Source organism: Pipistrellus hanaki (genome assembly GCF_964339955.1).
Source record: "Pipistrellus hanaki genome assembly, chromosome: 12".
Lineage (NCBI taxonomy): Eukaryota > Metazoa > Chordata > Mammalia > Chiroptera > Vespertilionidae > Pipistrellus > Pipistrellus hanaki.
Genome location: NC_140514.1, coordinates 14778904 through 14804644, shown reverse-complemented (window position 1 = coordinate 14804644; position 25741 = coordinate 14778904). Strand labels below are relative to the sequence as shown.

The window sequence follows — 25741 nt, the reverse complement described above, 5'->3', positions numbered from 1 at the left end:
CGAGGGGAAGCCCTGGTCCCTCTGAGCCTCGGCCTCCTCTTCCTCATCGCGCAGGGGTGGGGCGGAGGGACTGCGAGCTCGGTGAGGTCTCTCTGCCTCGGACAGCCTGTCCCTTCCCCCGCAGAGGGACCCAGCGCTGTGCATATGGTGGGCCTGCAGCTTGGGGCTGTTCCTAAGGTGAGCATCTAGTCCTCACTTATCCCAGCCTCCGTTTCCTCTCTTCCCCACCCCCATCCTGGAGCTCGCTCGCTTGCTCGCTCGCTCGGGGGCCTGCAATCAATGAGCCGTAAAATGGGAAAGTATCAGGAACTAGCAAAGCGTGGAGAGCAGCTGGGGCCGGGGCGGCGGGCTCCCAGTGGCTGGGCTGCCAGCCTGTCACCTGGGCCCAGCCTCCCCCGTCCTCCTCCGGCCCCCAGCGCCCACAGGCCTGCCGTGGAAAAGAGTAATGGAATCCGTGCGCACGGACCTGAGAAGGTGCAGCCAGGGTGTCTGACTGAGTCACAAAAGCGGGTTAAACAATAGAGCGATCCCCGTTAGGCTATTAATAGAAGTGTTTGCGTAAATGTAAATAGGAGCCGGAGACGCCGCTCTGGGGACAGCAGCGACCTCAGGGAGCAGCTTACAGGGGGGAACATTCACATTCGACCGCATACACATTTCCTCTGTGGAACCCTTAAAACAAGCATATGTGCATCATATGCCTCAAGAACAAAAAGGAGATGATTTTATAATAAAATGACTTCCGTGGCTGGGTGGCGGGGGAGCCGGGCAGAAGCACGCACAGGATGATAAAGAATGCCGCTGGGGCCGAGATTCGGTCAGCCATGGGGGGAAGGCCAGAACTCCTGCCGGCCTGCAGCACTAGATCTAACGTCAGACCACAAACCGTTTGGTTTTTTAAAAGCAAAAATCAATTCCTCGATGAGTCTGGTTTGTCCGATCAAACCTGTCAAACTCTCTGATTCTGGAGGCGGAAGGGGAGTAACTGTAAGGAGGCCCTTGGTATCCACAGCCAAAACCTGGGCCCGAGGGCGGGCAATCAGGGCTGAAGGCCCCTCCCCCGGCCCCATGCAGCTGAGAACTGAGCCCACATCAGCACTGGGGTCCAACCACGCTCCCCAGAGGGACGCAGCTCCCCTTGGACAGCCCCAGGCAGGCCCCGTGGCCTGCGGGAGCCTCTAGGAGGGACTCCCAGGAGCCCTCACCCTGCCTTCCAGCCCAGGCTGGCACAGGAGGAGGGAGGGGTGGGACGAGCGGGGGTACATTTGATGGTGGGGGTGGGGGGGCCGGGGAGGGCTCGAGGGCTGTGGAGGTCACTCGGACTGTGGGATTCTGTCAGTGTCTCCCGTCCGGAGGAGTCAGCACGGGAGCATGGGCGGAGGCTGCAGTGAGACACACGTTTATTGAGGGAGCCGCAGCGGGGTCCTCCCTCCCTCTGGGAAAGCCCAGGGCACAGCACCAACAGAGGGACGGACGGACCCCCAGAGGGACAGGGGCGGGTGCAGACTCACAGAGGCCATAGCGCAGCCACACAGGCACAGAGAGACACAGGCCACAGCACCAAGGAACACACACACACACACGTACGCACACAGACAACACACCACAGGGCCAGAACACACGGACAAAGTGCAAGTTTAGGGGCTCCTGCATAGACAGAGCGAGGGCCTCGTGGGGAGGGGCCCCTGCTGACCTCCCCCGGGCCGAGGCACACCAACAGCACACAGACAGGCCGATGCCCCAGCCAGCCGGCCGGCCTGCCACACGCACAAATGAACGACACAGAAAGGATGCTCGCGGCTCCCCAGACCGAGGGAAGCTGGGACCCCCAACCCCCACTGCCCTGATTCCCTGCTCAACCAACTCCCACCCCACTCCCCCTGACTTTGGTCTTGCCCACTGGGGCTTGGGGCCGGGGAGGTGGCAGGCGGCGGGAGGGAGGGGTAAGGGCCCCGCTCAGTCTTTTCGGAGCGCCTAGGGCTGAGCCTAGGGCTGAGCCGGGGCCTGGCAGTGGGAGAGGCAGGGCCAGCTCAGGCCTGGAGCGGCTCTCGGCAGCGCAGGCACCGGTCCATCTCGGGCTGGTACTGCTCGAGCTGCAGGGTGCAGCTGGAGAATCCAAACCGGGAGCAGAGCCGGGAGGTGGCTTCGGCCAGGACGGCGTCGGGGTCCGCAGTGGGGTCTGTGGGAAGGTGATAAGAGACGGCAGTCCCCAGGGGAGCCGGCACCAGGCCGGGCGGAGATAAGGGCCGGTGAAGGGGGACCCGGGAGCGTGCACAGCATCCGCCAGGCTTCAGTGGGAGCTTCATTTGCTCTCCGTGTCGTAGGAAAAGCATAAACACGACAAAGAAAAGGCTGGGGAGACTCACCCCAAATCTGACCAGGCCAACCCACTAAACTGTTCTTATTTTTCCATTCTCTTCGGCTCTCGGAGTATCCGTATACCGCTGTATTCCAGCAGCCACCAGGCCGCCCGGTTTTCCGGGACAACCCAGATGTTAACTATTCTGTCCCATTCCCCCTCTAGAGCCATCGTCCAACATCCCACAAAGTATCATATTTTTGGCATCCAGATTGCATGTCTCTGATTGCTTCTTGCATCTGGAAGGAGCTCAAAAATCCTTTGTCAGCTTGTGAGTCACCATATATATTTTTAATAGTTGAATCATAATGTAGGGATAATTTTATATTCAGCCTTTCCTTTTAGCATGATACCATAAACAGTCTCCCTAGCTGCCACACAGTGTTCAGTCATCATTTTCGGTGGGTATGCGGCATCGCGGAGTGGAGGTGCTGGGTTTGCCTAACTAGTACCCAGGGAGGTACAAGTGATCTTGTAAAGGCTTACTAGTTCCCTAGTTCCCTGCACTACTTTGGAGAGGGTGAGAGAGACAGAGACAGAGGAGAGACTGAAACCATCTCATTAATTCAGGCTCTCTACCTCTGTTTTGCCGGGGGTGGACTCACCGATGGCCAGATGCGCAGAGGCAATATGGTAAGTGAGCGTCAGGGACCACATGTGCAGCTCATGAGTTGCCTGGACTCCTGGCACTGACAGCAGTGTGTCCCTCACCGGCTCGAAGCCCACATTTTTGGGGGCACCTGCAAGCAGCATCCACCAAAGCCTTACTCCTGGGGCTATTCCTGCCCAGGGACAATTCCCACCAGACTCCCCCACCCCCCGTTCTGTACCCCCTCAGCCTGTGACCCCACAACCCGCACAGCCTGTGCCTGAATCCTCCTTCCGGCAAGAGGCCCCATGGCCCCGGCCACCTCCCCACACGCATCGGAGAACAGAGAGGCGCCCGTGCTGGAGGGAGGTCAGAGCGGGCCCGAAGGGTGGGGAGCAGTGGGGTGTGAGTCACCTTCCATGAGGACACGGAGAACGTCTCGGAGGGTGGGAGCCGTGGACCCGAGGGCGAAGATGGAGAAGAGGAAGGTGCTGATGGGATCGGCCGCCTTGCACTGAGGCTGAGACAAAGAGAGAGCCCTGAGCCCGGACACCAGGGACCTTTCAGAGGAAGATCCAGGGGTGTCCTAGGCAAATGGGACCTAAGGGGCCTCTGAGGACCCTGCTCAGGGGAAAGGGGCCGGGACCCCAGGCAGGGATCCTGGGGAGCCAGGAGCTGGCGTGGGGAAAGGAGGCCGTGGGCCCTGGGAAGGAGTTGGGGGAGGGAGGCTGGGACAGGCCTGGTGGACAATACCTTGAAGTAGATGAGGATGGAGGCAGCCAGCACCCCAAGGCTCTGCAGGAGGTCCCCCAGCACATGCACAAAGGCCGCCCGGACACTGGTGTTCACCAGGGGCAGGTGCTCCCCAGGCCCTTCCTCCAGCGGCGCGTACTCCGCCCCCCTAGACCCATGGCTGTGCTGGGGCCCGGCCTGGTGCAGCACAACGGCCATTCTGAGGGGGAAGCAGAGCAGCTCAGCCCAGGGGCCTGCTCCCAGCCTCCTCTCTCCTCCCCCTCTCACCTCCCCCTCTCTCCTCCCCCTCACTTCCCCCTCTCTTCTTCTCCTCTCTCCCCGTCTCCTCTCCCTCACATTCCCCCCCCCCCCCCCCCCCCCGCCTTCCCCTCTCTCCTCCCCCTCTGTTCTCCTCCTCTCTCCTCCCCTTTTCTCCCCCTCCCCACCTCTCCATGAGCTCTTTCTCCACCTATATTCTCCCTGGGTTCCCAGCCCCAGGAAGAAGACAACATTGTCTAAGAGAGAAAAATAGAGCAGCCTGGGGGCAAGAATAGAGCCAGAGATTTGAATTCAGATGTCGGCCCTGCTACTTAAATAGCAGTGTGGCCTGGGTGGCTGTGAGCTTCTAATGGGCTGATACTGATGACAGTCCCAGCGAGAGTGGCTGCTACACAGCAGGCCTTTAATGAGGGCCTGTTGACTGAATTTTCGGTCTCTCCCCGTTGTCTCCCAGGCATTCCCAGGGGAGACTGCTGAGGAGCAGTGTTTGCCTTTGCCAGTCTGCCTGGGAGGGGAGGACCTGCTGGCCCCGCCGGGAGGAGGGCCCCTTGCCCTGAACCCCACAGGGTGCCTGCTCCGTCCTGGACCGTACAGCAGATTGGCACAGACTGCGACGCCCGCGGTCACCAGCATGGCGCCCCCCTCGATGTGGTAGTCGCTGTGCAGCAGGCGGATGAAGGCCAGGTACAGGAGGACGCCCGTGACCATCCAGAGGGAGATCACAGAGGCCAGAGCCCCCAGGGTCTCTGCAGCGGAGACAAGCAATCAGAGACAGACCTGCCCGGCACCCTAGGAGGTACCCCTCCGGCAAGACTCATGCAGGAGCCATACCTGAGCGGTGCCAGCCAAAGGTCATGGTGCGGGTGGCTGGGCGGGTAGAGAGCCAGAGAGAGAAGAGGCTGCCTATCATGCTGCCCACATCTGCCAGCAGGTGGGCTGCGTCGGTCATGATGGCCAGGCTGTGTGCTAAATACCCACCTGCAAGGGTAAAACCATTCTCTGAGGAGGCGTGCACATGGGAGTGGGGGATACCCCGAAACCTGAGCTGCGACTTTTCACTGGCGATGGGATTCCAGATGGCTTCTATTTCCTTCTTTTCACTCATCCACAAGTTCTAGTTTTTCTACCATGGCATCTTAATAACAAGAAAATCAGCCGGAACCGGTTTGGCTCAGTGGATAGAGCGATGGCCTGCGGACTGAAAGGTCCCAGGTTCAATTACGGTCAAGGGCATGTACCTTGGTTGCAGGCACATCCCCGATAGGGGGTGTGCAAGAGGCAGCTGATGGATGATTCTCTCTCATCGAAGTTTCTGACTCTCTATCCCTCTCTCTTCCTCTCTGTGAAAAATCAATAAAAAAATATATTTAAAAAAGAAAAAGAAAATCGGGCTTTGCAAAGAGCAGTTATCACAGAGTCCGGCCCTGGACCTCGCCTGGAATCTCTGCTGCTGCTGTCCTTCACTCTCTCCCATTTCTGGATCCCGGGCACCCAACTCCCTAGTGCCACCCCCCACCCCCCCACCCCCCGGGACTCTGTGTGGAGGCGGCGTAGGCAGGCGTCGGGAGGATGGGGCTGGAGGAGCAGCTCTCCAACTTACCCACCACCTCCCCGGCCATGAAGACGCAGCACACGGCGCAGGCGACACAGAGCTGCCTCTGCGCCCGCAGCCGCTCTGGGGTGAGGCCGGGCGGCGGCAGCGGGTCCCGGTGGCAGTGGAAAGCTGTCTCCTCAGGCGCGGACTCCATGGGCTCTGTGAAGAGACTGAGGCGGGCAACACGGCTCAATGGGGGCCTGGCCCGCGGGCTGGCCTGCTCCTGGCTCTCAGATCCTGGCCCCCGCAGCCTGGCTCCGTCAGATGTGGCCCATCTCTCTCTCCTTCCCAAGGCCTGGCCACACCCGGGACCTTGTGGACAGAGGGCCACACTCGAGATGGGGCCTAAAGGAACACTCAGACCCCAGCCTTTCTTTTCTTTTCATACACATTTCCCAGCTGGAAAGCACCTTAGAGATGGTCTAGGCCCGGGGTTGGCAAACCGCGGCTCACGAGTCACCTGCGGCTCTTTGGCCCCTTGAGTGTGGCTCTTCCACAAAATACCACGGCCTGGGCGAGTCTATGTTGAAGAAGTGGCCTTAGAAGTTTAAGTTTAAAAAATGTGGCTCTCAAAAGAAATTTCAATCGTTGTACTGTTGATATTTGGCTCTGTTGGCTAATGAGTTTGCCGACCACTAGGCTAGTCAAACACCTTATTCAAGCAAGTGGAAGTGAGGCATGCGCCCATTGGACTGACCTGGAGCAGTAACTGTCTGCTCCTAAGGTTCCTGTACAGATGCAAGAAAAAAAAAGGGTCCTGTGCTTTCTGTCTGATAATGGCAGCCAAGATTGAATTGGGGGACACAGTGAAAAAAATTCGGAGTTTTTACAACTCAGAAATTACTTCGTAAACGGTTGAGCCTATTTTATTCCAAAGAAGAATCTAAAATATGAGTTTAACAAGAGGAATGTTGGAAAATTATTCCCTACCCTCGCCTTCTAATTTCACTTTTAAAAGCTTTAGGCCCTGCTGGGAAGGTAGCTGGTTAGAGCATCCTTCTGACATGACAAGGTTTCAGGTTCAATTTCGGGCCAGCGGAGCACATACAAAAATCTACCAATGAAGGCATAAATCACTGAAACAACAAATTGATGTTTCTCTCTCTCTAAAATCAATAAAAATAATAATAATAAAAGCTTGCCCTGGCTGGTTTTGCTCAGTGGATAGAGCATCGGACTACAGACCAATGGGTCCCAGTTTGATTCTGGTCAAGGGCATGTAGGACCTTGTATCCACCCAGGCCCTGGTCAGAGCATGTACAGTGTGCAGAAGGCAACCAATTGGTGTGTTTTTCTCACACCAACATTTCTCTCTGTCTTTCCCTCTCTCTCCCACTCTCTCTAAGAAACAATGGACAAATATTCTTGAGTGAGGATTTAAAAATAAAAATTAAAAAAATAAAAGATTTAGGAGAGCGAGAGGACTTATGGGGCCACACAGGTAGTAGTAGAGCTGAGGCATACACCGTTTCACGATGAGAGGCACATAAGAAACACAACACGAGCAAATCATCACGCGTAGCCCTGCCTGGTCTCTGAGAGGTTTTGGTGGATCAGACAAATGTCTTCCCTGGAGGTAGCTGCAGCCCTCAGAGCAGGCGAAGGGCTCTCAGGGCTCAGACAGAGGGAAACAGATTCCAATAGGAAAATCAGGTTCACCCTGGAGCAGGCACCCCGGGAGGGGCCTTGAAAGATGGGGAGGATCTGGATAGAGACGCAGAGCGCTCACCAGGCAGAGGCACTGTGAAGGGAAGGCGGTGTGAGAGTGCGTGTCAGGACTCAGCACACGATCCTGGCCTTATGCCCCCCTCCCAGACCCTTCACCTCTCCTCGCTAGACATGGGGCTGACGGGTAGCCCTTTAAGGGGGCAGTGGAATGTTGGGACCCACAAAGTCCGAGGTTCCTGGCACAGAGGACTGAGGGCCAGATTCCAGAGCGGGGTTGTCGTGGGGAGGGCGGCGTGGCTGCCCACGGTAGCGGTAGGAGCACCGGCCTCGGAGGAGTCTGCCACACATTCGCTGGACTTGAGTGTGACCCTAAGCACCCAGCGGAGGCCACTCACACTGCACAGTGCCCAGGCCCCCTTGGCAAATGAACGGGGCTGAGGGCCTCACTGGGGTGCCACGGGCTGAGCTCAGTTTTAAGTCCATTCGAGCCCAATTCTCACCCCCCCACTGCTAGCTATCCAACCTGAACCCCAGTAAGCATAGAAGCTTCCACAGAATAAAGGACCTACATGCAGGCCTAGAAACACTCCCGGAAGTGGGACGAGAACGCCTGAGTGAACATGAAGGCTCCAGACAGAAACACGATCACAGCAGCACAGTGGTGAGGGGTGTCTGGAGCCTTCCGGCCGAGGAGAGCTCTGCCGAGCGACTGAATCGAGGGGTGAGGGAAGAAGGGGGACCTTTGGTGTTTGCAGGGAAAACCCAAGCGCTGGTGGATAGGTTGATTCGTTGGCATTTCCTTCCGAGACTGAGAACCTGGATGTGTAGGATCCCAGGTGTGCTTCCGGAGGAGATGGGGAGAGGGGGTGGCTCTCAGATCCATCCTCAGTCAGTGAGGTGTGCCAGGCAGTGCATGCATGCCGAAGCCGGCTCTAGCAGGAGAGACAGATGTGTCGCCAAGCACTGACTAAGCCAGCGGTTTGCCGCTCTGTTGACTAATGAGTTTGCCGACCACGGTCACATGCCACCCTTTACCTCTTTGCACACAATATGCCACATTGCCTAATCCTCACAGCTTCCAACTACACGGTAACATTTAGTCTAGTCCAGTGGCCGGTTTGCAGGAGAGGCTGGGGCCAGGAGGACTGGGAACAAAGGACTGTGGAGCACAGGGGAGGGAGAGCTTCAGAGAGAGGGAGAAGGTGTAGAAGATGAGGCCGAGGCGGAGAAGGGGAAGCCAGACGCATGGAATGACAATGACAGGATATTCCGCTTGGAGTCTAAGTGTGAAGAGCCAGGGGAAGGAAGAGGGGGAAAGAGGGGAACTCTAAGGAACATAAAAGGGAGAGAGACCCTGATGGATGGAGCTTATCTTTCCTGAGCCCTGAGATGCCCCTGCTGACGGGCCATTTGGGAGGAAGAGAGGAGAGGAGACGGAGGGATCCAGACCAGACCAGGCCAGAGGCTGCCTGTGCAGCATTTCAGAGGAGGGGCGGGTGGGGAGGGAAGCGCCTCTTTCAGGAAATACTGCAGGATTTGGTGACTAATGGTCAAATGGGAAGGAAGATGAGCGGGGAGCCGGAGTTGCGGGTCTGAAGAGCAGAGAGAGACGGAGGGGCCTTGGAGCCGTGGTTTAGATGCCGTTCCTGGTCCCGCAAGGCCCAGTGCGGCCAGTCATCAAGGTAGCCACCCATCAACAGGCTGCTCCCTTTTGTTCTGCAGGAATTGGGCCCCAAAGCCCTCATGGCTGGTATGGGTGTGGGTGTATGTAGGGTGCTCGCTGTTTAGAGAGAAGGGAAGGCGGTTTTCTCTCCCTCGCCCTCTGAAACCCTCAACAGACCACAAATAATCCTGAGCGGGGTGGAGAGACGGAGGGAGGGGAGGTGGTCCGCTGCAGAGATAAGGGAAGAGGTGCGGGGCCGAGGCCGGCCGGAGCCGGAGCCCCGCATTGCCCAGGTCTGCAGGCCCAGCGCACGCACGCCCCCGCCCACCCAGGTCTGCAGCCCCGCCACCGAGAAAGATCAGAAACACCAGGAGGCACCACCGCAGAGACAAAGGGAGAGGGGCTGGGAGGGAAACGGGGAGATGGGGGGGGGAGGGGGCTAGGGGGGAAGATGAGGAAGGCGGCAAACGGACGGCCAGCCCACAGACAAAATGGCCAGTGGAGGTGACCAAGGAGGACCCGGCTCGGCGGCTCCGAGAGACCAGGCGGCGGGCCGGGCGGCGGTTCGCGGAGGCGGTTCTGCCGCCGCCCCCGGCCCGCTGTCCCGGCCGCCCGGCGCCTCGTTTCACACCTCGCCGCCCCCGGCCCCGTCTGTGCGGAGCCGGGAATACCCGCCGCCCGGCCGCACCTGCTCCCGCCGCGGCGCCCCCCGCTCCGCCCGGAGCCCGCCGCCTCCGGGGCCCGGAGACCCGCCGGGAGCGGCCACCCGGGGCCGGAGCCGCGGCCGCCGGAGCCCCGCGCGCGGCTGGGGGCCGGGCCTGCGGCCGGGGCTCCGAAGCCGGGCGGAGAGCGCTCCCGCCGCCGGGCCCCGGAGCCATGCGGACATCGGGGCACCGGCCGGACTCCGGCCCGACGGGGCAGCGGCTCGCGGGGCAGCCCAGCGCGGTCCGGGCGGCGGAGGGTCCGGGGCGAGGGGGGCGGGCCAGGCGGCTGCTTCGCGGGACCGGGGTAGAGAGGGGGTGCAGCGGGCTGCCGGGCGGCGGGGACCGGGCGGCGGGGTCCGGGCTACCCGGCAGGGCGCCTGGGTCCCCGGGGCCGCAGAGGAGCGAGCTCGCGCCGCGAAGCCCGGGGAGCCGCGGTGAGTGCGCGGGGGCCGGGGCCGGGGGACACGGGCCGGGGACAGGGGACAGGGGCGGGGGCAGAGCCGGGGAACAGGGGACGGGGGCAGGGGAGGGGGCCGGGGGACAGGGACCGGGGGCAGAGCCGGGGGCCAGGGGCCGGGGGCAGGGGAGGGGGGGGCCGGGGGACAGGGGCCGGGGGACACGGGACAGGGACAGGGGCCGGGGGCAGGGGAGGGGGGGGCCGGGGGACAGGGGCCGGGGGCAGGGGAGGGGGGGGCCGGGGGACAGGGGCCGGGGGACCCGGGCTGTCCTACCTCTTCAGGCGCAGGCCGCCCCCCGCCGCGTCGCGGTCCCGCGGGCTCACCAGGCGGGTGGTCTCCGAGCCCCCCGCGGCCGGAGCGGGCTCCATGTCCCCGCCGCCGCGGCCGTCCAGCCCCGCCGAGGGAGGGGGAGGCGGAGCCGGCCCCGCGCCGGTCGCAGCGGCCCGCCGACCCCGGGCTCTCCGCGGGGCAGCGGGGCCACCGGAGCGGAGGTGTCTGCGGCGGCTGTGGCGCGGGGAGTCCGAGCTGCGGCTCCCGCGGCCGCGGCAGCCCCGCCCCGCGTGGGGCGAGCTCCCCGGGCCCCGCCTCCGGGCGCCCCGCCGGTCTCCCCATGCCCAAGCCCCGCCCCGCAGCGCCACCCCCAGATGCGGAGCCCCGCTGTCCCGCGTCCGAACCGAACCGGGTGGGGGCACCCCTCGCCGGGGCCCGAGACGCCTAATCTCCATAGCCCCGCCCCTCCGTGACTTAGCCCCACCCCTCGGCGACTTAGCCCCGCCCACCAACCCCAGGCCGAGGTCCTCTACCCGGCGGCCTTCTGGACCAACCTTCCTCCAGGTAGCGCACCCGTCATCTGGTGACCCCGGCCCCTACACAGAGGCGGGTGCGGGCCCGTTACCTGTCTCCGGGGAACCAGAAGGCATGGGGGGTGAGCCGTGTGTAACCTCGGGGAGCAGGCCAAGGACTCCGGCCAGAAACCGCTCCGCGGAGGAAGCGGGGTCAGAATGGGTGAGCTAAGTGCTGCCAAGCGCTGTACCGCTCATGGCCATTGATTTTTATACAGAAACTTGGGATGACAAAAAGCTTGCTGCTCTCTCCTTCCATCTATTCTTATCCCTATTTTTCGGATGAGTAAACTGAGTCCCAGCTGGTCGTGCAGCCGGTGGAGAAAGAGGCTGGGGCTGGGACCCGGGGCGCTGCACCAGGGACGGGAGAGAAGGCCGGTCTCGAGGCTCCGATTCCGGGGCAGCGGGAGGAGCAGCGGTGCGGGGCGCCCTCTCTGCGGGGTCACAGACGCGGTTCCTGGAGGGAGGCTGCTGTCGGCTCGCCAGCAGGGGATTCCTTCCCTCAAACCTGCGGTAGCTCCCCGGGCATGGCCTCGTTTTACCTGAACCCTGGGGAGAGGAGGACTGACAGCACAGGCCGCGGCCCCCTGGAGCGGAAGCCTCGGAGGCTCCATACTCACACCTGCGGTCGTGCAGATTGAAGAGGGGGCGGTGGTGGGATTGTGCACCCCAAGCTGCGGCTCCCTGTGAGAGCGGAGGGTCCGGCAGAGGAGGGGAGAGAGGGAGGCCACGCGTGGGGAAACGTGGAGGTTGGGAGTGGCAAGAAACGCATCCACCTCACCCTTCGGAACACCCTGGGCGTCCTGAATTTTGGGGACTTTATTATTCCAGACAATGAGACCGCGCGTGCACTTCCAACAACAACAACAAAACAAACAAAACAAAACAAAACAAAAAGACCCACCGCGGAGCATGTGCCAGATGGAGTGGTTAGAAGGGATGGGGTCAATCCGGGAAAGCTTCGCGGAGGAGGTGAGGTCTGGACGGATTTTAGACAAACTAGCGGGGCGGCGGGGGAGAGTGTGGCCGGTGCCAAGGTTTTGGGGCGGCGTGTGCGTAGGTATCCTACTGCACCGGGGAGCCGTGCGAAACGGATGAGAGGGTCTGTGAGAGCCTCCTGCCCTTCACCTCCACCCCCCCCCCCCTGCGGCGTCCTGACCCCCCCACTCCCTCCCAAAGCCAGGCCCAAAGCCCGCGAGCCGCTAGGGGGCAACCGAGGGGGTGGCGCTCTCCTCCCAGCCTCCCCTGCCCGGAGTGATGGGGGGCACACCGATGCCGCGGGAACGGGAGTCCCCAGCTAAGGTCACCTTGCCGGTTCGCGTCAGAGCGAGTCCTGCTCCCGCCCGCCTTCCGGGGCCCCGCTGGGCACGCCCCGCCCGGCGCCGTCGGTGTTCCAGGCGCCGCGCCGGCAGGGGCTGCGCGGACGCGGAGAGAGGGACACCGCGCACCTGCGGGGCCGAGGGGCAGGAACGGGCGAGCCCAGAATCGGAGGAATCGGCTGGGCCCTCCGCGGGAGAAGGGGCCGCTCGGGCACGCCTCCGCCGATGACGCCAGCAGGGGACGCGGGAGTCACAGCGATGGCTTCCTCCGGGATTTCCCTGTTCGGGCAGTCCCCGGCGCGACAGCGGCCCGGGCACCGGGGATGAGTGGGTGGGTGGGTGGAGAGTGCGCAGACGCTGACAGGTGCCCGCCCCGCTGCAGGGCGGCGATCGGGCCGGCGGGAAGGGGAAGGGGAAGGGGCGCTGGAGCAGATGGATCACTGGGCTGCCCTCCGCTGTGCTGCCTCCGGAAGCCTGGATAACGGAGCGAGAGCACTGCCAGTTGCCGCTGATTGGAAATGTATGCAAGAAGAGCCTGGCTGCGAAACAGACTGCTTGCACCTGTTTCTCAAAGAGCCATCAAGTGGCCGCGTGAAAGTCTTTGCACAGCGTCCCCTCTTGATCGCCTGGCCTGAGGAAGGCGTTCTGCACCTCAGCGCTGGGAAGATGATGATGCAGCAGCCAGAAGCACAGCCTTGGGCTTGTGCCCTGAATCGAACTGTAGTCTTGTAAACACTATCCATTTAACATTTACTGAACACGTTTCCTGCCACGCACCTTGCTAACAAAGCTGGGAATTCCGGGCGAACAGCATCAGCGTGTTCCCGCCCCTCCTGGCTTTAACGGGATGGCAGGAGGTTTCAGTGTCTGCCGCGGTTTGGTGCTGATGTTCCCGCATGCGCTCATGGCCTGTCCTCAGATAGCTATCTTCTCTAGAGTGAGTCCTTAGGCCACCCAGCCCCAAATGCATGATGGAAGCCTGGCCCCCTGCGTGTTTCCAGGAACACGGGCCAATGGCAGTTTCCAGGGCAGAGAGGGTGGTGGCAGGACAAAGGGGGTCTCGGGGGCATTCTCAGCTAGACCAGTTCAGAAGAGGAAAGCCCGGTGGGGAGGTCAGGATTTAGGTTGGACAGAGATCTCAGGCAGACTTGGAATCCAAGCATGTGGGGAAGGGTTAACACCTGAAAGCTCCAAGCCAGGTGGCAGGGTATGCACAGAGTTTGCAACCTGTGTCCATTCTCTGCTCAGGAGTTACTTCCAGGCAGCCTTTTCTGACTCCTCCGCGCTGGGTTATGTGCTCCCACCTGGTGCTGCTTCCAAGATCCACTCTGCGTATGTGATGGTAGCACTCACCACTTTTAAAGAAATCATTTGCGCCTCTGTCTCCTCACTGGAGGTCAAGGCGCCTGAAGGCAGAACTTGTCTTTCTCATCACTGCGTCCCCAGTGCCCCCTACTGGCTGACACGTCCTTGAAAAAGCCCCCACATCCCAGAAAGGAGGAGTCCTGTTGTCAGAGTGGAAGGAGCATGAAGGAAGCAGGGTTGTAGGTGGAGACAGGATGAGGGACAACTGCAGCTTCCATGTCACTTCCCCAGGGGGGCCTCTCCTGACCCCAAAGTACGCTGGTTCTCATGCTACACTGATGGCCAACTTCTTCTTCCTCAGCACTTAGACTGTAATTAAATAGTTATTTGGGTAGAGTGTCGGCCCCTTATGGCAAACCAAAGGGCCCCAGGTTCGATTCTGGTCAAAAGCACATGTACCTCAGTTGCAGGCACCTCCCTGGCCCAGGCCCTGGTTGGGGCTCATGCAGGAGGCACCAATCAATGTGTTTCTCACACATCAATGTTTCTCTCTGTCTCTCCCGCTCCCTTCCACTCTCCCTAAAAATCAATGGGAAGATGTCCTTGGGTGAGGGTTAACAACAATAAAAAAAAAAAATTGTCATTTGGGATTTGTTTCTTCACTTGACTTCCAGGTACTGTCATCTGGTTTTCCTCCTACTTCACTGCCTGCTTGTTTTCAGCTTCCTTTGCTGGTTCCTCCTCATCTGCTCAACCTTTCAATGTTGAGGTAGTCCAGGACCTGGTCCCCCTCTTCTCTGACCACCTCACTCCCTTGGCGATATCATCCAATCTCAAGGCTTTAAGTACTATCTAGAAACAGCAAGAAGCATGGTTGTTGAAGCTAAGTAATGGATACAGGGCAATTGTGCTATTCTATTTTTGTATGTGTTTGAAATTCTCTATGAAAAAGAAACTTCTTTTAAAAAAAAAAGGCATCTATGTGATGATTCTCAGCTCTCTCATTGGAACTCCAAATCAAATACCCAAATGTCGCTTGGCCTCTCCTCCTTGATGGCTAATAGGCATCTCAAGCTTCATTCGTCTAAAACTGGTCATCACCCATCTCCAAACTCCTCCCTTGGCAGTCCTTACATGTCAGACACGGTAATTCCCTCCTTTGCTCAGGCCAGTAACCTTCGAGTCATCACTGACTCCTCCGTTTTCACTCCCATTCAGCCTGTTAGCAAATCCGGCTCCCACTCTTGTCCAAACCACCACCATCTGCACTGACTATTATAGGAGCCTCCTAAATTCTCTCCCTTTTCCTACCCTTATTGCCCGATAGTGTATTCTTGTTTCTTTTTTTTTATTCTTGATCCAGCAGCTGGACCACATAGGCCAGATTTCATCATGCCCCATCTCACTCACTGTCAGCCTCAGGCCTTCCATTTGTCTGCAAGACCCTAACAATCTAGCCCCCTCTGGATTGTTCTCTACTTCTCTACCTCACTCCCCAGCCAGTGTGGCCTTTGTGCGGGACCTGCCACACCCTGGGCATGTGTCCACCCCAGGGCCTATGCATTTCCTCATCTGCATGCCTGCATCTGCCAGAGGTCTCCACTACTCGCCTGAGGACCTGCTTGGAATGTTCACGCAGCTTTCACCTGCTCAGACCTGTCTGCTTGTTCTTTTTCTGTTTTTCACTTGAGGATGTGTTTTCCAATGATTCTAGAGAGAGAGGAAGGGAGAGGGAGAGAGAGAAATATCAATGTGAGAGAAAAACATCAGTCAGCCGGTCACCTCCTGTACACACCCCGACCTGGCATCGAACCCAAGACCTGGGTATGTACCTGACCTGGAATTGAACCCACAACCCCAACCAACTGAGCCACACTGGGCAGAGTTATCTGCTTATCCTTTTAAAAACTGCAATCGCAGCCGAAACCAGTTTGGCTCAGTGGTAGAGCGTCGGTCTGCGGACTGAAGGGTGCCAGGTTCGATTCCGGTCAAGGGCATGTACATTGGTTGAGGGCATATCCCCGGTAGGGGGTGTGCAAGAGGCAGCTGGTCGATGTTTCTCTCTCATTGACGTTTCTAGCTCTCTATCTCTCTCCCTTCCTCCTCTCTGTAAAATATCAATAAAATATATTAAAACAAACAAACAAAAAAACTGCAATCCCTAAAAGATTCTGTCTCCATCCCTTGCTTTGTGTTTCTCCTTAGTCATAAAGAAACTATATTTATTTTTTTATATTTAAATTCCCTGGCTACCTCCTCCCACCAGAATGTAAGCTCCATGGTGACAGAGAGTGTTGTCTGTTTGGTAAACTGCTGCAGTCCCAGCATCTAGAACAGTGTCTGGCACGTGACCGTGCCCAACAAACATTTGCTGAGCATATTGATGAGTCTCTGTCTTCCACACAAGGCTATCATCTATGAGAACAGAAACCAGTTTGGCAATTAGCATAGCCAAGGTATGAGGCATATGGCAGTGCTTACCAGATATTTGAAGAGTAAGTGAACTGGTTAATGAAAAGGACCATTCGTGGGGGGGAATGGTGTGAGAGTGATGGCGTAGGAATGTTCATCTGAGTGTGGTGGGAGGTTTGCTTGAGGGCAATAGTAGACACCAAGTTTGGAGGGGTAAGTTGGAATCAAGTTGGAATCAAGGTTGAATAGCCAGAAAGCAGCCAGATTTCAATGGTTGCTTTGCATCTGTAGGCTAAGACCAAAAGAGTGGTCATCAGATCCAGGATGAAGCTGGCAGTAGGGAGAACAGTTAGGACTCTAGGACAACAGTCAGTGTGACATGGCAATCCTTCATCTGGGGTGGCAGCTTCAAGGTGGCGGGAGCTGAAAAGAAGGGACAGATGAAAGAGCCATTTAGAAGGTAAGGCTTTTTTTAAAACTGAATTTGGGGGAAATAATGAGTCCACAGCCCAAGGATGTTTGGGTTTTGAGCATCATTATCTTGGAAAGTCATAACATTAACAAATAGAGAAACCAAGAGGAACAACCAGGTTGGGGGCGAGATGGTGAGTTCAGATTTCAGAGTTGGTTTTGAGACCATGGGAAACTGGCATGTGAATGACACCAAACGGACACCAGAGCATCACTGTGACAGCTGACGCCATGGGTACCGATGGGCTCTCCGAAGACCAGAGGAGAGAGCACAGCAGGGGCTTCAAGACAAAACCGTATAGAATATCCATGGCCAGGAGGTGAAAGAAGGGAGAGGATCCAGCACGGGGAGCGGAACTTTACTAGAGTCGGAGAAGGAGAATCCAAATAATGCAGAGCTGTAGGGAGGGAAAGATGTGAAGTTGGTGGAGTTGGACACAAAGAAGAGAAGTGATTGAAGGCCCAAACTCTCTTCTCAAAATAATAGCTGGAAATTCCAGTTGTTCCTTTTTGCATTAGTAAGAATTAAGTGAGTGAGGTATTATAATCTTTCTCACTGTAAGCTGAATTAATAGTATTTTAATCAGATTGCTTCCCACCTAACCTTTGAGGATGAGACCATTTTTTGAAGATATTTGTTTTTATTGGACATGTAGAGAGGTAATTTTGGAGTTCTGACTGCTTGGGGGAGGACTGCCGGAGATATTTGGAGTAGCCAGAAGGCAGCAGGTGAGTATTGGTCAGAGGAACAAGAAAATGGGGTTCTACATGGCTGAGAAGGGTGCAGAAAGGGGATGGAAGGAACCCAATTACAATTTGCAAATCTTCTTTTTTTAAATATATTTTATTGATTTTTTTACAGAGAGGAAGGGAGAGAGAGATAGAGAGCTAGAAACGTCAATGAGAGAAACATCGACTAGCTGGCTCTGGGGATGTGCCCGCAACCAATGTACATGCCCTTGACCGGAATCGAACCTGGAACCTTTCAGTCCACAGACAAACACTTTATCTCTGAGCCAAACCGGTTTCGGCTGCAAATCTTTTTAAGGGAAGCAGCCTGGTTTTTCCTTTCTTCCCAGAGACAATGTAAAAGTAACTTCTCTCTTTACAAAATTGAGAGGAGATAGACTAGAAACGATGATGATAAATGAGATAGCATTTACCAGGTGCCAAGCACTGTTCAAATGAAATACTGAGGCCTCCTAACAACCTGAAGAGGCAGACACTACCATCTCCAGGTGAGGCAGGTGTGCCCTGTCAGCCTGCCCTTAAGTCTGCAGAGTCTGGGTTACAGGGCAGAGAGGACGGGGTAAGAGACGCCTTTCTAGCTGGAAGCCCTCCATCTCCCACCCTGAGATGCCTGTGGGGAGGGGAAGAGGGACATTTCCCGACATCAACCATAAACATCAACTTCAGCTTTGGTCTGTCTCTAACCTAAATTTTAAAGAGAGCTGGTGTGGCCTGGCCATTGTCACTCAGTGGTTGAGCGTCATGGTTTGATTCCAGTGGGAACACATCCTGGGTTTCAGAGTCAATACAGGAGGTAACCAATCAATGATTCTCTCTCATCACTGATGTTTCTGTCTCCTTCTCCCTTCCTTTCTGAAATGATAGAGAGAGAGAGAGAGAGAGAGAGAGAGAGAGAGAGAGAGAGAGAGAGCTGGTGTGTATAAGGAGGAGAAGTCACCAAATAGACACTGAACTTGGAGTCAGAAGACTTAGATCTGGACCTCACTGGTTGACCTTGAGCAGGTCAATCCCTATCTCAGGGACATACATTTCTCAATTTTAAAATAAAGGTATTGGATAAGAATTAAGTCTCTAAAAATTGCACAATTCTAGAACCTGGTGCTTGGGGATGACAAATTATGGTCTCTCTCTCCAACTGCATATGTTTGAGAGCATGATATTTTGGGTATGAATATGTCAATGTCTGCTGTCTGTATGTGTGCATTCCAGCTATATGACTAAAACGTTGTTTGTGGGTAAATAAAGGATGTTTCTTGGTTTTCTCCAGAAGAGACCAAATGGCTCGGTGAGGTAGTAAACTCAAAGATTCCTGGTTTAAGGTATGGTGAGAGGGCAAATAACCCCAGAAAAGATATTAGTCTGTTCTCATTCTTCAGCATAATTATTTTCATTTTTCCATCTTTTTTATTCCAAATGTAATTTAGTATTGACAGCAACCTTGGAAATGATGCAGATTTATATAAAAGAGGAAAATGGCAGGTTTGGCTCAGTGGGTAGAGTGTTGACCTGCAGGTTGAGGGGTCCCAGGTTCGATTCCCATCAAGGGCATGTGCCTGGATTTCGGGCTTGATCCCCAGTAGGGGGCATGCCAGAGACTGCCGATTGATGATTCTCATCATTGATATTTCTCTTTCTCTCTCTCTCTCTCTCTCTCTCTCTCTCTCTCTCTCTCTCTCTCTCTCTCTCTCCTTCCTCTCTGAAATAAATTAAAATATATTTTAAAATAACCCAATATAATAAAAACCTAAGATGCAAATCGACCAAATGGCAGAACAGCCGGTCACTATGATGCACACTGACCACCAGGTGGCAGACACTCAACCCAGGATCTGGCCCCAGCCCACAGGCCCCAGGCCAGCCAAGGCATGTGCCATCAGGGGCCCCCTCATTGCCCACTGATCGCCCCGCCTATTGCCCCACAGATTGGCCCTGCCCTGATCACCAGCTAGGCCTAGGAACCCTACTCATGCATGAATTTCATGGATCAGACCCCTAGTCCTATATAATAAAAGTCTAATATGCTAAGTGTCCCGTTGTCTGGTCAGTTGTTCAGCCAATCAATGCTAAGGCCTCTCAATTGCTTGCTATGACGTGCATTGGCCACCAGGGGGCAGATACTCCAACAGGTAGGTTAGCTTGCTGCTGAAGTCTGGCCAATCAGAACTGAGCTAGGGGGCCAGACATGCCCTGAATCCCTCCTGCCATCTCTTCCCAGCTGGCCAACCTCCTGTGTCCCTCCCTGGCCCATATCGTGCACCAGTGGGGTCCCTTGGCCTGGCCTGTGCCCTCTCGCAATCTGGGACCCTTTGGGGAATGTCAGAGAGCCAGCTTCGTCCCCATACAGGCCAGGCCAAGGGACCCCACCGGTACATGAATTGGTGCACTGGGCCTCTAATAATAATAATAAAAGAGGAAAATTAGACTCAGATTAAGTGACTTGTTAGAAAGATAGTGAGAACTCAGAACTAGGGCCTCTGTCTCCTGGCTGGTGTGTTCTTCCTCCTTCTGTGCTGGGTGTTAGAAGATACAATGTGCAGGAAACACAGCCAAAGGGGATCTGTTTCTAGGTGAAGGAGAAGTGGAGAGCCTGTGCCCAAAGAGTGTCAGGATGACTTGCCTGCTCTATCCCTATCCCTGCAGCCTGCTGGCTCTAGTGTCATTTCAGTCAGAACAGAGGCTCAGAACCTTACAGATGATGGCTATTTCAAGAGCCACAAACTATAATTAGAATTAATTAGAATGTCAGAGGGCAATGATAAGAAGTAATAACCTTCTGGAGCCTCTGGCAAGATGTGAAAGATATTTACTACTTCTTTTCAGTACCTAATTTGCCCTCTTTCTTGGCACTTTCTTCTATAAAGCAGGGACGTGATCATATAAGGTTGTTGTGAGAATCAGAGGTAATTGGGTAAAAGTACCTCTGAAAAGGCGCACAAAAGTTTGCTGGTTCATTCAACAAACCAACATTTATTGAGCACCTACAACATTCTAGGAACTGTGTTAGGAACTAGACAAAGACTAACACAAACAAGAAGCTCAGAATCACCATTACCATCGCCCCTACTGCCCTTTTCTCTTTGCCCCTTGCTATGGGCTGACCTCTGAGTCTACACTGGACCAGCAGAGGGCTCCCTCTGCTGTAGCTCATTCAACAAATCATGAATTAACTTACTGGGAGCCAAGCCTGGTTCTAGGTGATTGGGATACAATGTGAACAAATAGACAAGGTGCCTGTCCTCATGGAATTCACTGCCTACTGGGAAAGACAGATGTTAAACAAGTCATCATGCAAATAAACATCTATGCACAAATGATGAGGATATTATGAAGTGGGGGAGAAGAGTAGAATTCCATTTAGAAGGCCTCTCTGAGGAGGCAGGAAGCTGACATCCACAAAGGATGAAAAGCTGGCATGGCACACAGTCCGGAGAGGAGTCCTCCAGGCAGAGGGAGCAGCATAGCCAACGGCCCTTGAAATGGAAGGGAGCTGGGTGTCTCCAAAGCAATGACAGAAAAAGTGTGGGACTGAGTGGCAGGGGTAGGCCGAGGTGAGGAACTTGGGCCTATAGACCGAGGTGAGGAACTTGCGGAGTGCACTGCACTTCTGATGCCTTCTGCCCTCCTCCCAGTGCTAGTGAGAAAATGATTGTATTGTCCTGCTATTTCTATCTTCCCGTGGTGGTGATCAAAGGTTGGAGGTTAGTCAGAGAAATCTGACATAGTACCACCCACCAAAAAATTTCTCAGCTTTAGTTCCTTCCCTCTAGGCCAGCCTTTTTCAACCGCTGTTCCGCAGCACGAGATGTTGCCTGGTGTGCCGTAGGTGCAGACAAGACAAGAATTTTATAATTTTTCACTATTTTGTTTACTTAATATTTCATAATAAAGTAATTATAAAATACTTTCTTTGTGTTTATTTGATTCCTATTCAAGAGAATTACTTTATATATAGACAATATAGGCACAGAGTTAAATTTTTTAACATTTTCTAATGGTGGTGTGCCTCGTGATTTTTTTCATGAAACAAGTGTGCCTTTGCCCAAAAAAGGTTGAAAAACATTGCTCTAGGCCACTACCCTCTAAATTCATCTGACCCAGAACCTATGAACTGGGTGGGAGATGCCAAATATTTCAATCCGCACCCTGATTACAGACGTACAGCTATCCACCCCCATCCTGATCAGAAACCTACGGAAATAAACTCATTAGTTCAGCGATCATTGTGCCTTTAACATATGGACTCCTTGGTTACTTTGCTCAGATGGCTCATATCTCTTGGGGTGGAATATTGACTTATCACTTAAGACCTAGAAGGGGCCCTGGCCAGTTTGGCTCAGTGGATAGAGCGTCGGCCTGCAGACTGAAGCGTCCTAGGTTCGATTCTGGTCAAGGGCATATACCTTGATTGCGGGCACATCCCCAGTTGGGAGGGGGGGAGGGGTGTGCAGGAGGCAGCTGATCAATGTTTCTCCCTCATTGTTATTTCTGGCTTTCTGACCCTCTCCGTTCCTCTCTGTAAAAAAAATCAATAAAATAATAATTTTTTAAAAACCTAGAAGGGGAGATAGAGGTGCACATATAACTGTGTTAAGGAAAAGAGAATGGTGAAAACCACAAGAGGGGGGGTAACAGAGATATATTATTGAATTAATAAAGCTCTTTCAATTACATGTTATAGGAACCACTGAGTTTGCCTCTCCGATATCATGACGTGGTAAATTATTAGTGCTGCAAACACTGCTTCCTGTAGGAGATCGCCAAAATAAGGCCAGGTAAAGATAGGTGCTCTCATGTCCTCTAGTAGGGATGTAAATTGGTACTTTGGTACCTTCCTGGAAGAGAGTTAGTAATACGGGTCAAGGTCCTCAAAGAATTTCACTTTCTACTCCAAGGGGGAAAAGGGAAATTTACTTAAAGATTGATAGATAAGAATTTTCATCATAAGGTTATTATACCATCGCATGATTAGAAACAACTTCATTATCCAATCTGGATCATACATTTGCATTATGGTACATACTCATGATGTCATAGTATTTAAAGGAAGCTTTTCAAGAACAGTTGTAACTTCTGGAAATGTTCAAGATATTGTCTTAAAAAGGACTGTGCGAACTAAACAACAATACAATAGGATACATGCTTTGGCCGGGCAAGGTGGGAATGACTGGGGGAATGAAGGAAGGAGTCCCAGGAATACTGGCATTTGAGGTGAGTCTTAAAGGACCTACACCAGTTTCCATGTGGAAGGGAAAGAGAAAGTGAACATGAAGACGGGGAAGGCCAAACACGTCTTGAGAAAGGCGTGCAGCAACCATCCTTCTCACACAGACTGCAAACCCATTATCTTTCCCTAAGTGAGTCAACGAACCAGAACGGAGACCAGATGGGTGATTCCCTTCCAGGGGAGAAGAAATGCTACCAAAGAGGCCCTGCTGCCCTGGCCTGCAGGCGCCTGGCGTATCCGTACGCTCAGGTTTCCGAACGAGCGAAATAAGTCCCAGGGCTCCCTCAGCCTCGCCTCCGAGACCTTCCGATGGCGCCAAAAAACGACCCTGAGAGTTAACACAGTGCGCAGGCGCAGTGAGCAACTGGGGACCAGCGGTGTGAAGTTTCACGCCCAGGCGGAGGGTGAAAGGCCTGTCCAGCTGGCTGAAGGGAGGTCGAGGCCAGGTCCGGTGGGGAGTCCACACAGCAGAGGGGCCCCGGGGACCACATCCCCCCAGGCTCTCCCCAGTCTGTGGGGTCTTACCCCCTGACCCTTTGTTGGTCGCTGGCCAGGCCCTACAGCTACCCCCTTTTCACCCCCCTCTTTATCCTCCGGGTGGTTTCACTGCCCTGTCTCTGAGGGACAGGGATGGGGTGAGTTGGGAGGGGAGGCCGAGGGAGGAATAAAGTCTCTGGCCTGGTTGTAAGCACAGCCCTGGGCTGGGCTTTGGACCCCGGGCCTCTCTTGGGTGTTCAGGGTGTGATCTGAATTGTTTTCCCCGCAGACACTGTAGCTCTCCCAGGTCCCTGGCCCGTTCTGCTCAGGGCCCGAGGCTGCCCTGGGTTTCCTCCTCCTGTTTACAACTAGGATGTGGGGTGTCTGGAGGTCTGCATGGTTGAAGGGCCCTGGGTAATGTGAGATGGTTCCTTTTTAAAGAATTTGGCCCTGGCCGGGCCGCTCAGTCAGTCAGAGCATCCTCCAGATATGTCAGGGTTGTGGGTTCAATCCCCAGTTAGGGCACAGGCAAGAAGTAATCAATGAAGGCATAAAGAAGTGCAACAACACATCTCAATCTATCTCTCCCTCTGGCTCTCAATATTTTTTTAAAAATTGAATTTGAGTGTCTTCTCTGGGAACTGGCACTCCCCTGCTAGTCACAGAGCCCACTCACGGTTGTCTTCTGTGGCCCTCTGCCCGCCTAGCCCCTGAAGGCAATGCGCTTCCCGTCCCTGGACGTCCCCGTCTCTGCGGCCTCACCTGCGGCGGCGCTCACCTGACCAGATCATGACGCACGTGGAGGAGGCAGCCCGCCGCCTGTCCAAGACCGGGACCAGCCTGTACGCCGTGCTGGAGCTCAAGAAGGGCGCCTCCCCCGACGAAATAAAAAAGGCCTACAGGTTCGGACCTCCGCCTCTCAGGAAGCCCTCCGCCCCCTTCAACTCACTTCCTTCTCCTTCGCTCTCTGGCCCGTTTAGAAAACCCACGCTGGGGCTGGGTGGGGCCACCATCCTCTTCAGCGTGGCGTGGGAAGGACTTTGGACGTGGCCTGCTTGCCTCCATTCTTTGTACCGCATCTAACTTTGGAAATTTGAGGTGTTCCTTCATCACCATCTAGAAACCTCTCCCTGTTTTTCTTTCTTTTTTTAAAAAAAATAAATATTTTATTGATTTTTTACAGAGAGGAAGAGAGGGGGAGGGATAGAGAGTTAGAAACATCGATGAGAGAGAGACTTCGATCAGCTGCCTCTTGCACACTCCCTACTGGGGATGTGCCCGCAACCAAGGTACATGCCCTTGACCGGAATCGAACCCGGGACCTTTCAGTCCGCAGGTCGATGCTCTATCCACTGAGCCAAACCGGTTTTGGCCTCTCCTTGTCTTTCAGCCTAACCCTCCCTCCCCAGCTACTCCCCATTCTCTCCCCCTTTTGGATATTGCCTTGGTAGGAGACTGGCCTTGAAGTATCACCCAGATAAGAACCCAGGGAACGCTCAATCAGCAGAAATATTCAAAGAGATCAACACAGCGCACGCGATCCTGAGCGATCATAAGAAGCGGAAAATCTACGACCGGCATGGCTCATTGGGAATATATCTATACGATCACTTTGGTGAAGACGGCGTCAAGTACTATTTTATGATGAATAGTTGTTGGTTCAAGGTACACACGTCTTCCTAGCTCTTTAAGAATAAGAAGGAAAGGGTGCCCTCCTCACCAAGGGCACCTTCCCCTCCTCTCTGAGGACACATGCTTTTTGTCTCACTTTCTGGGGACGAGGAGGGTGTGGGCGGGGAACTGGAATGGATATGCGGACTGAGGCCATCCTTTCCTACCTTTCAGACACTTGTCATCCTGTGTGTTCTGCTCACCTGTTGCTGCTGCTGCTGCTGCTGCTGCTTTTGCTGTGGCACACTCAAGCCGCCCCCTCCCGAGGAGATAGGGAAGAGAAAATACCAGCAGAACGTCCAGACTCAGCCTGGGCAAGCAGGTGAGAGCCCTCGGCAGGGACCAGGGTAAGAGCTGGACTGGGAATGGAAAAGGTGGTTGGGATGAAACAGTGAACCATAAATAGGGGAGTCTCAAGTCAGTAGTGGGGCAAAGTGGAGAGAGAGAGGGGAGACACCTGTTTTCGGAAGGGTTTATGCTACACACGGACCGTGTGACTGTCATGCTGGCCTCCGGACAGTTAAGCTGAGGGGTGGGTGGGAGTTAAGAAATGGGCGGGAGAGTGTGCCTAGAAGACAAGTTAGAGGATGTCCTTTATTCAAAAGGAAGATGAAGTGTCTGAGATTATGCTCACCCCAACTAAACTTCCAAGGGCGACGTGACTGGAATCCACCCTAGTGCCACCTAAGGGTGCTAATGTGTAACTGCAAGGCAACAGTTTTCTCACCCCTGGGCTAAACAAAATGTTACTGTTAGTATATATGTGTTTTTCAAATTCCATCTTAGGAAGCAAAGTGAATTTTAGAAAATCGGAAGAAGATGATGAAGATGATTAAAAGATGAAGAGCGGGGTATGAAAACTGAAATGCAGCAATAACTAAAGGATAAGAAAAGAACATACAGCCTGGCTGGTGTGGCTCTGTGGTTGAGCGTCAACCTATGAACCAGGAGGTCATGGTTCAATTCCTGGTCAAGGCACATGCCTGGGTTGCGGGCTCAATTTCCAATGGGGAGGGGGGGAGGGAGGGTGCAGGAGGCAGCCAATCAATGATTCTCTCTCATCATTGATGTTTCTATATATCTTTCTCCCTCTCTCTTCCTTTCTGAGATCAATAAAAATAGATTTTAAAAAAGAAAAGACTACACACTAATTCCAGATGAGTCTTTAATGGAAAGTTTATCGCCCTATAGTATGAACTGTAAGTGTTCATAGCTTTCCCAATG

The 25741-nt window shown here is 54.8% G+C and overlaps 2 protein-coding genes across 4 annotated transcripts; one reads left to right on the top strand and one right to left on the bottom strand.

Annotated features, from left to right (window-relative positions):
• Positions 1–1383: 1383 nt before the first annotated feature.
• SLC30A3 (solute carrier family 30 member 3) lies at positions 1384–12318 on the bottom strand. 2 transcript variants are annotated; one of them, XM_084900783.1, is made up of 8 exons: positions 12196–12318; positions 5560–5723; positions 4791–4937; positions 4552–4705; positions 3702–3900; positions 3363–3468; positions 2965–3099; positions 1384–2179 (listed from the first exon to the last, which is right to left on the bottom strand). In XM_084900783.1, the coding sequence occupies exons 2-8, from the start codon at positions 5705–5707 to the stop codon at positions 2031–2033; spliced, it is 1038 nt and encodes a 345-aa protein (XP_084756909.1). In that variant the 5' UTR covers positions 5708–5723; positions 12196–12318; the 3' UTR covers positions 1384–2030. The 2 variants fall into 2 exon arrangements, with proteins under 2 accessions (XP_084756909.1, XP_084756908.1); XM_084900782.1 differs by lacking the exon at positions 12196–12318 and adding an exon at positions 10320–10619.
• Positions 12319–13031: 713 nt separating this feature from the next.
• DNAJC5G (DnaJ heat shock protein family (Hsp40) member C5 gamma) lies at positions 13032–25429 on the top strand. 2 transcript variants are annotated; one of them, XM_084901564.1, is made up of 5 exons: positions 13032–13144; positions 23554–23748; positions 24298–24511; positions 24692–24839; positions 25304–25429. In XM_084901564.1, the coding sequence occupies exons 2-5, from the start codon at positions 23636–23638 to the stop codon at positions 25351–25353; spliced, it is 525 nt and encodes a 174-aa protein (XP_084757690.1). In that variant the 5' UTR covers positions 13032–13144; positions 23554–23635; the 3' UTR covers positions 25354–25429. The 2 variants fall into 2 exon arrangements, with proteins under 2 accessions (XP_084757690.1, XP_084757689.1); XM_084901563.1 differs by lacking the exon at positions 13032–13144 and adding an exon at positions 16220–16384.
• The last annotated feature ends 312 nt before the right edge of the window (positions 25430–25741 follow it).

Coding starts and splice junctions, on each gene's coding strand:
- SLC30A3 (XM_084900782.1), bottom strand. CDS start 10,414: ATGGAGCCCGCTCCGGCCGCGGGGGGCTCGGAGACCACCCGCCTGGTG. Junction 5,724..10,319: donor GGCGGCCTGCGCCTGAAGAG/GTAGGACAGCCC, acceptor TGCCCGCCTCAG/TCTCTTCACAGAGCCCATGG. Junction 4,706..4,790: donor CTTTGGCTGGCACCGCTCAG/GTATGGCTCCTG, acceptor TCTCCGCTGCAG/AGACCCTGGGGGCTCTGGCC.
- DNAJC5G (XM_084901564.1), top strand. CDS start 23,636: ATGACGCACGTGGAGGAGGCAGCCCGCCGCCTGTCCAAGACCGGGACC. Junction 23,749..24,297: donor GAAATAAAAAAGGCCTACAG/GTTCGGACCTCC, acceptor TTGCCTTGGTAG/GAGACTGGCCTTGAAGTATC. Junction 24,512..24,691: donor TGAATAGTTGTTGGTTCAAG/GTACACACGTCT, acceptor CCTACCTTTCAG/ACACTTGTCATCCTGTGTGT.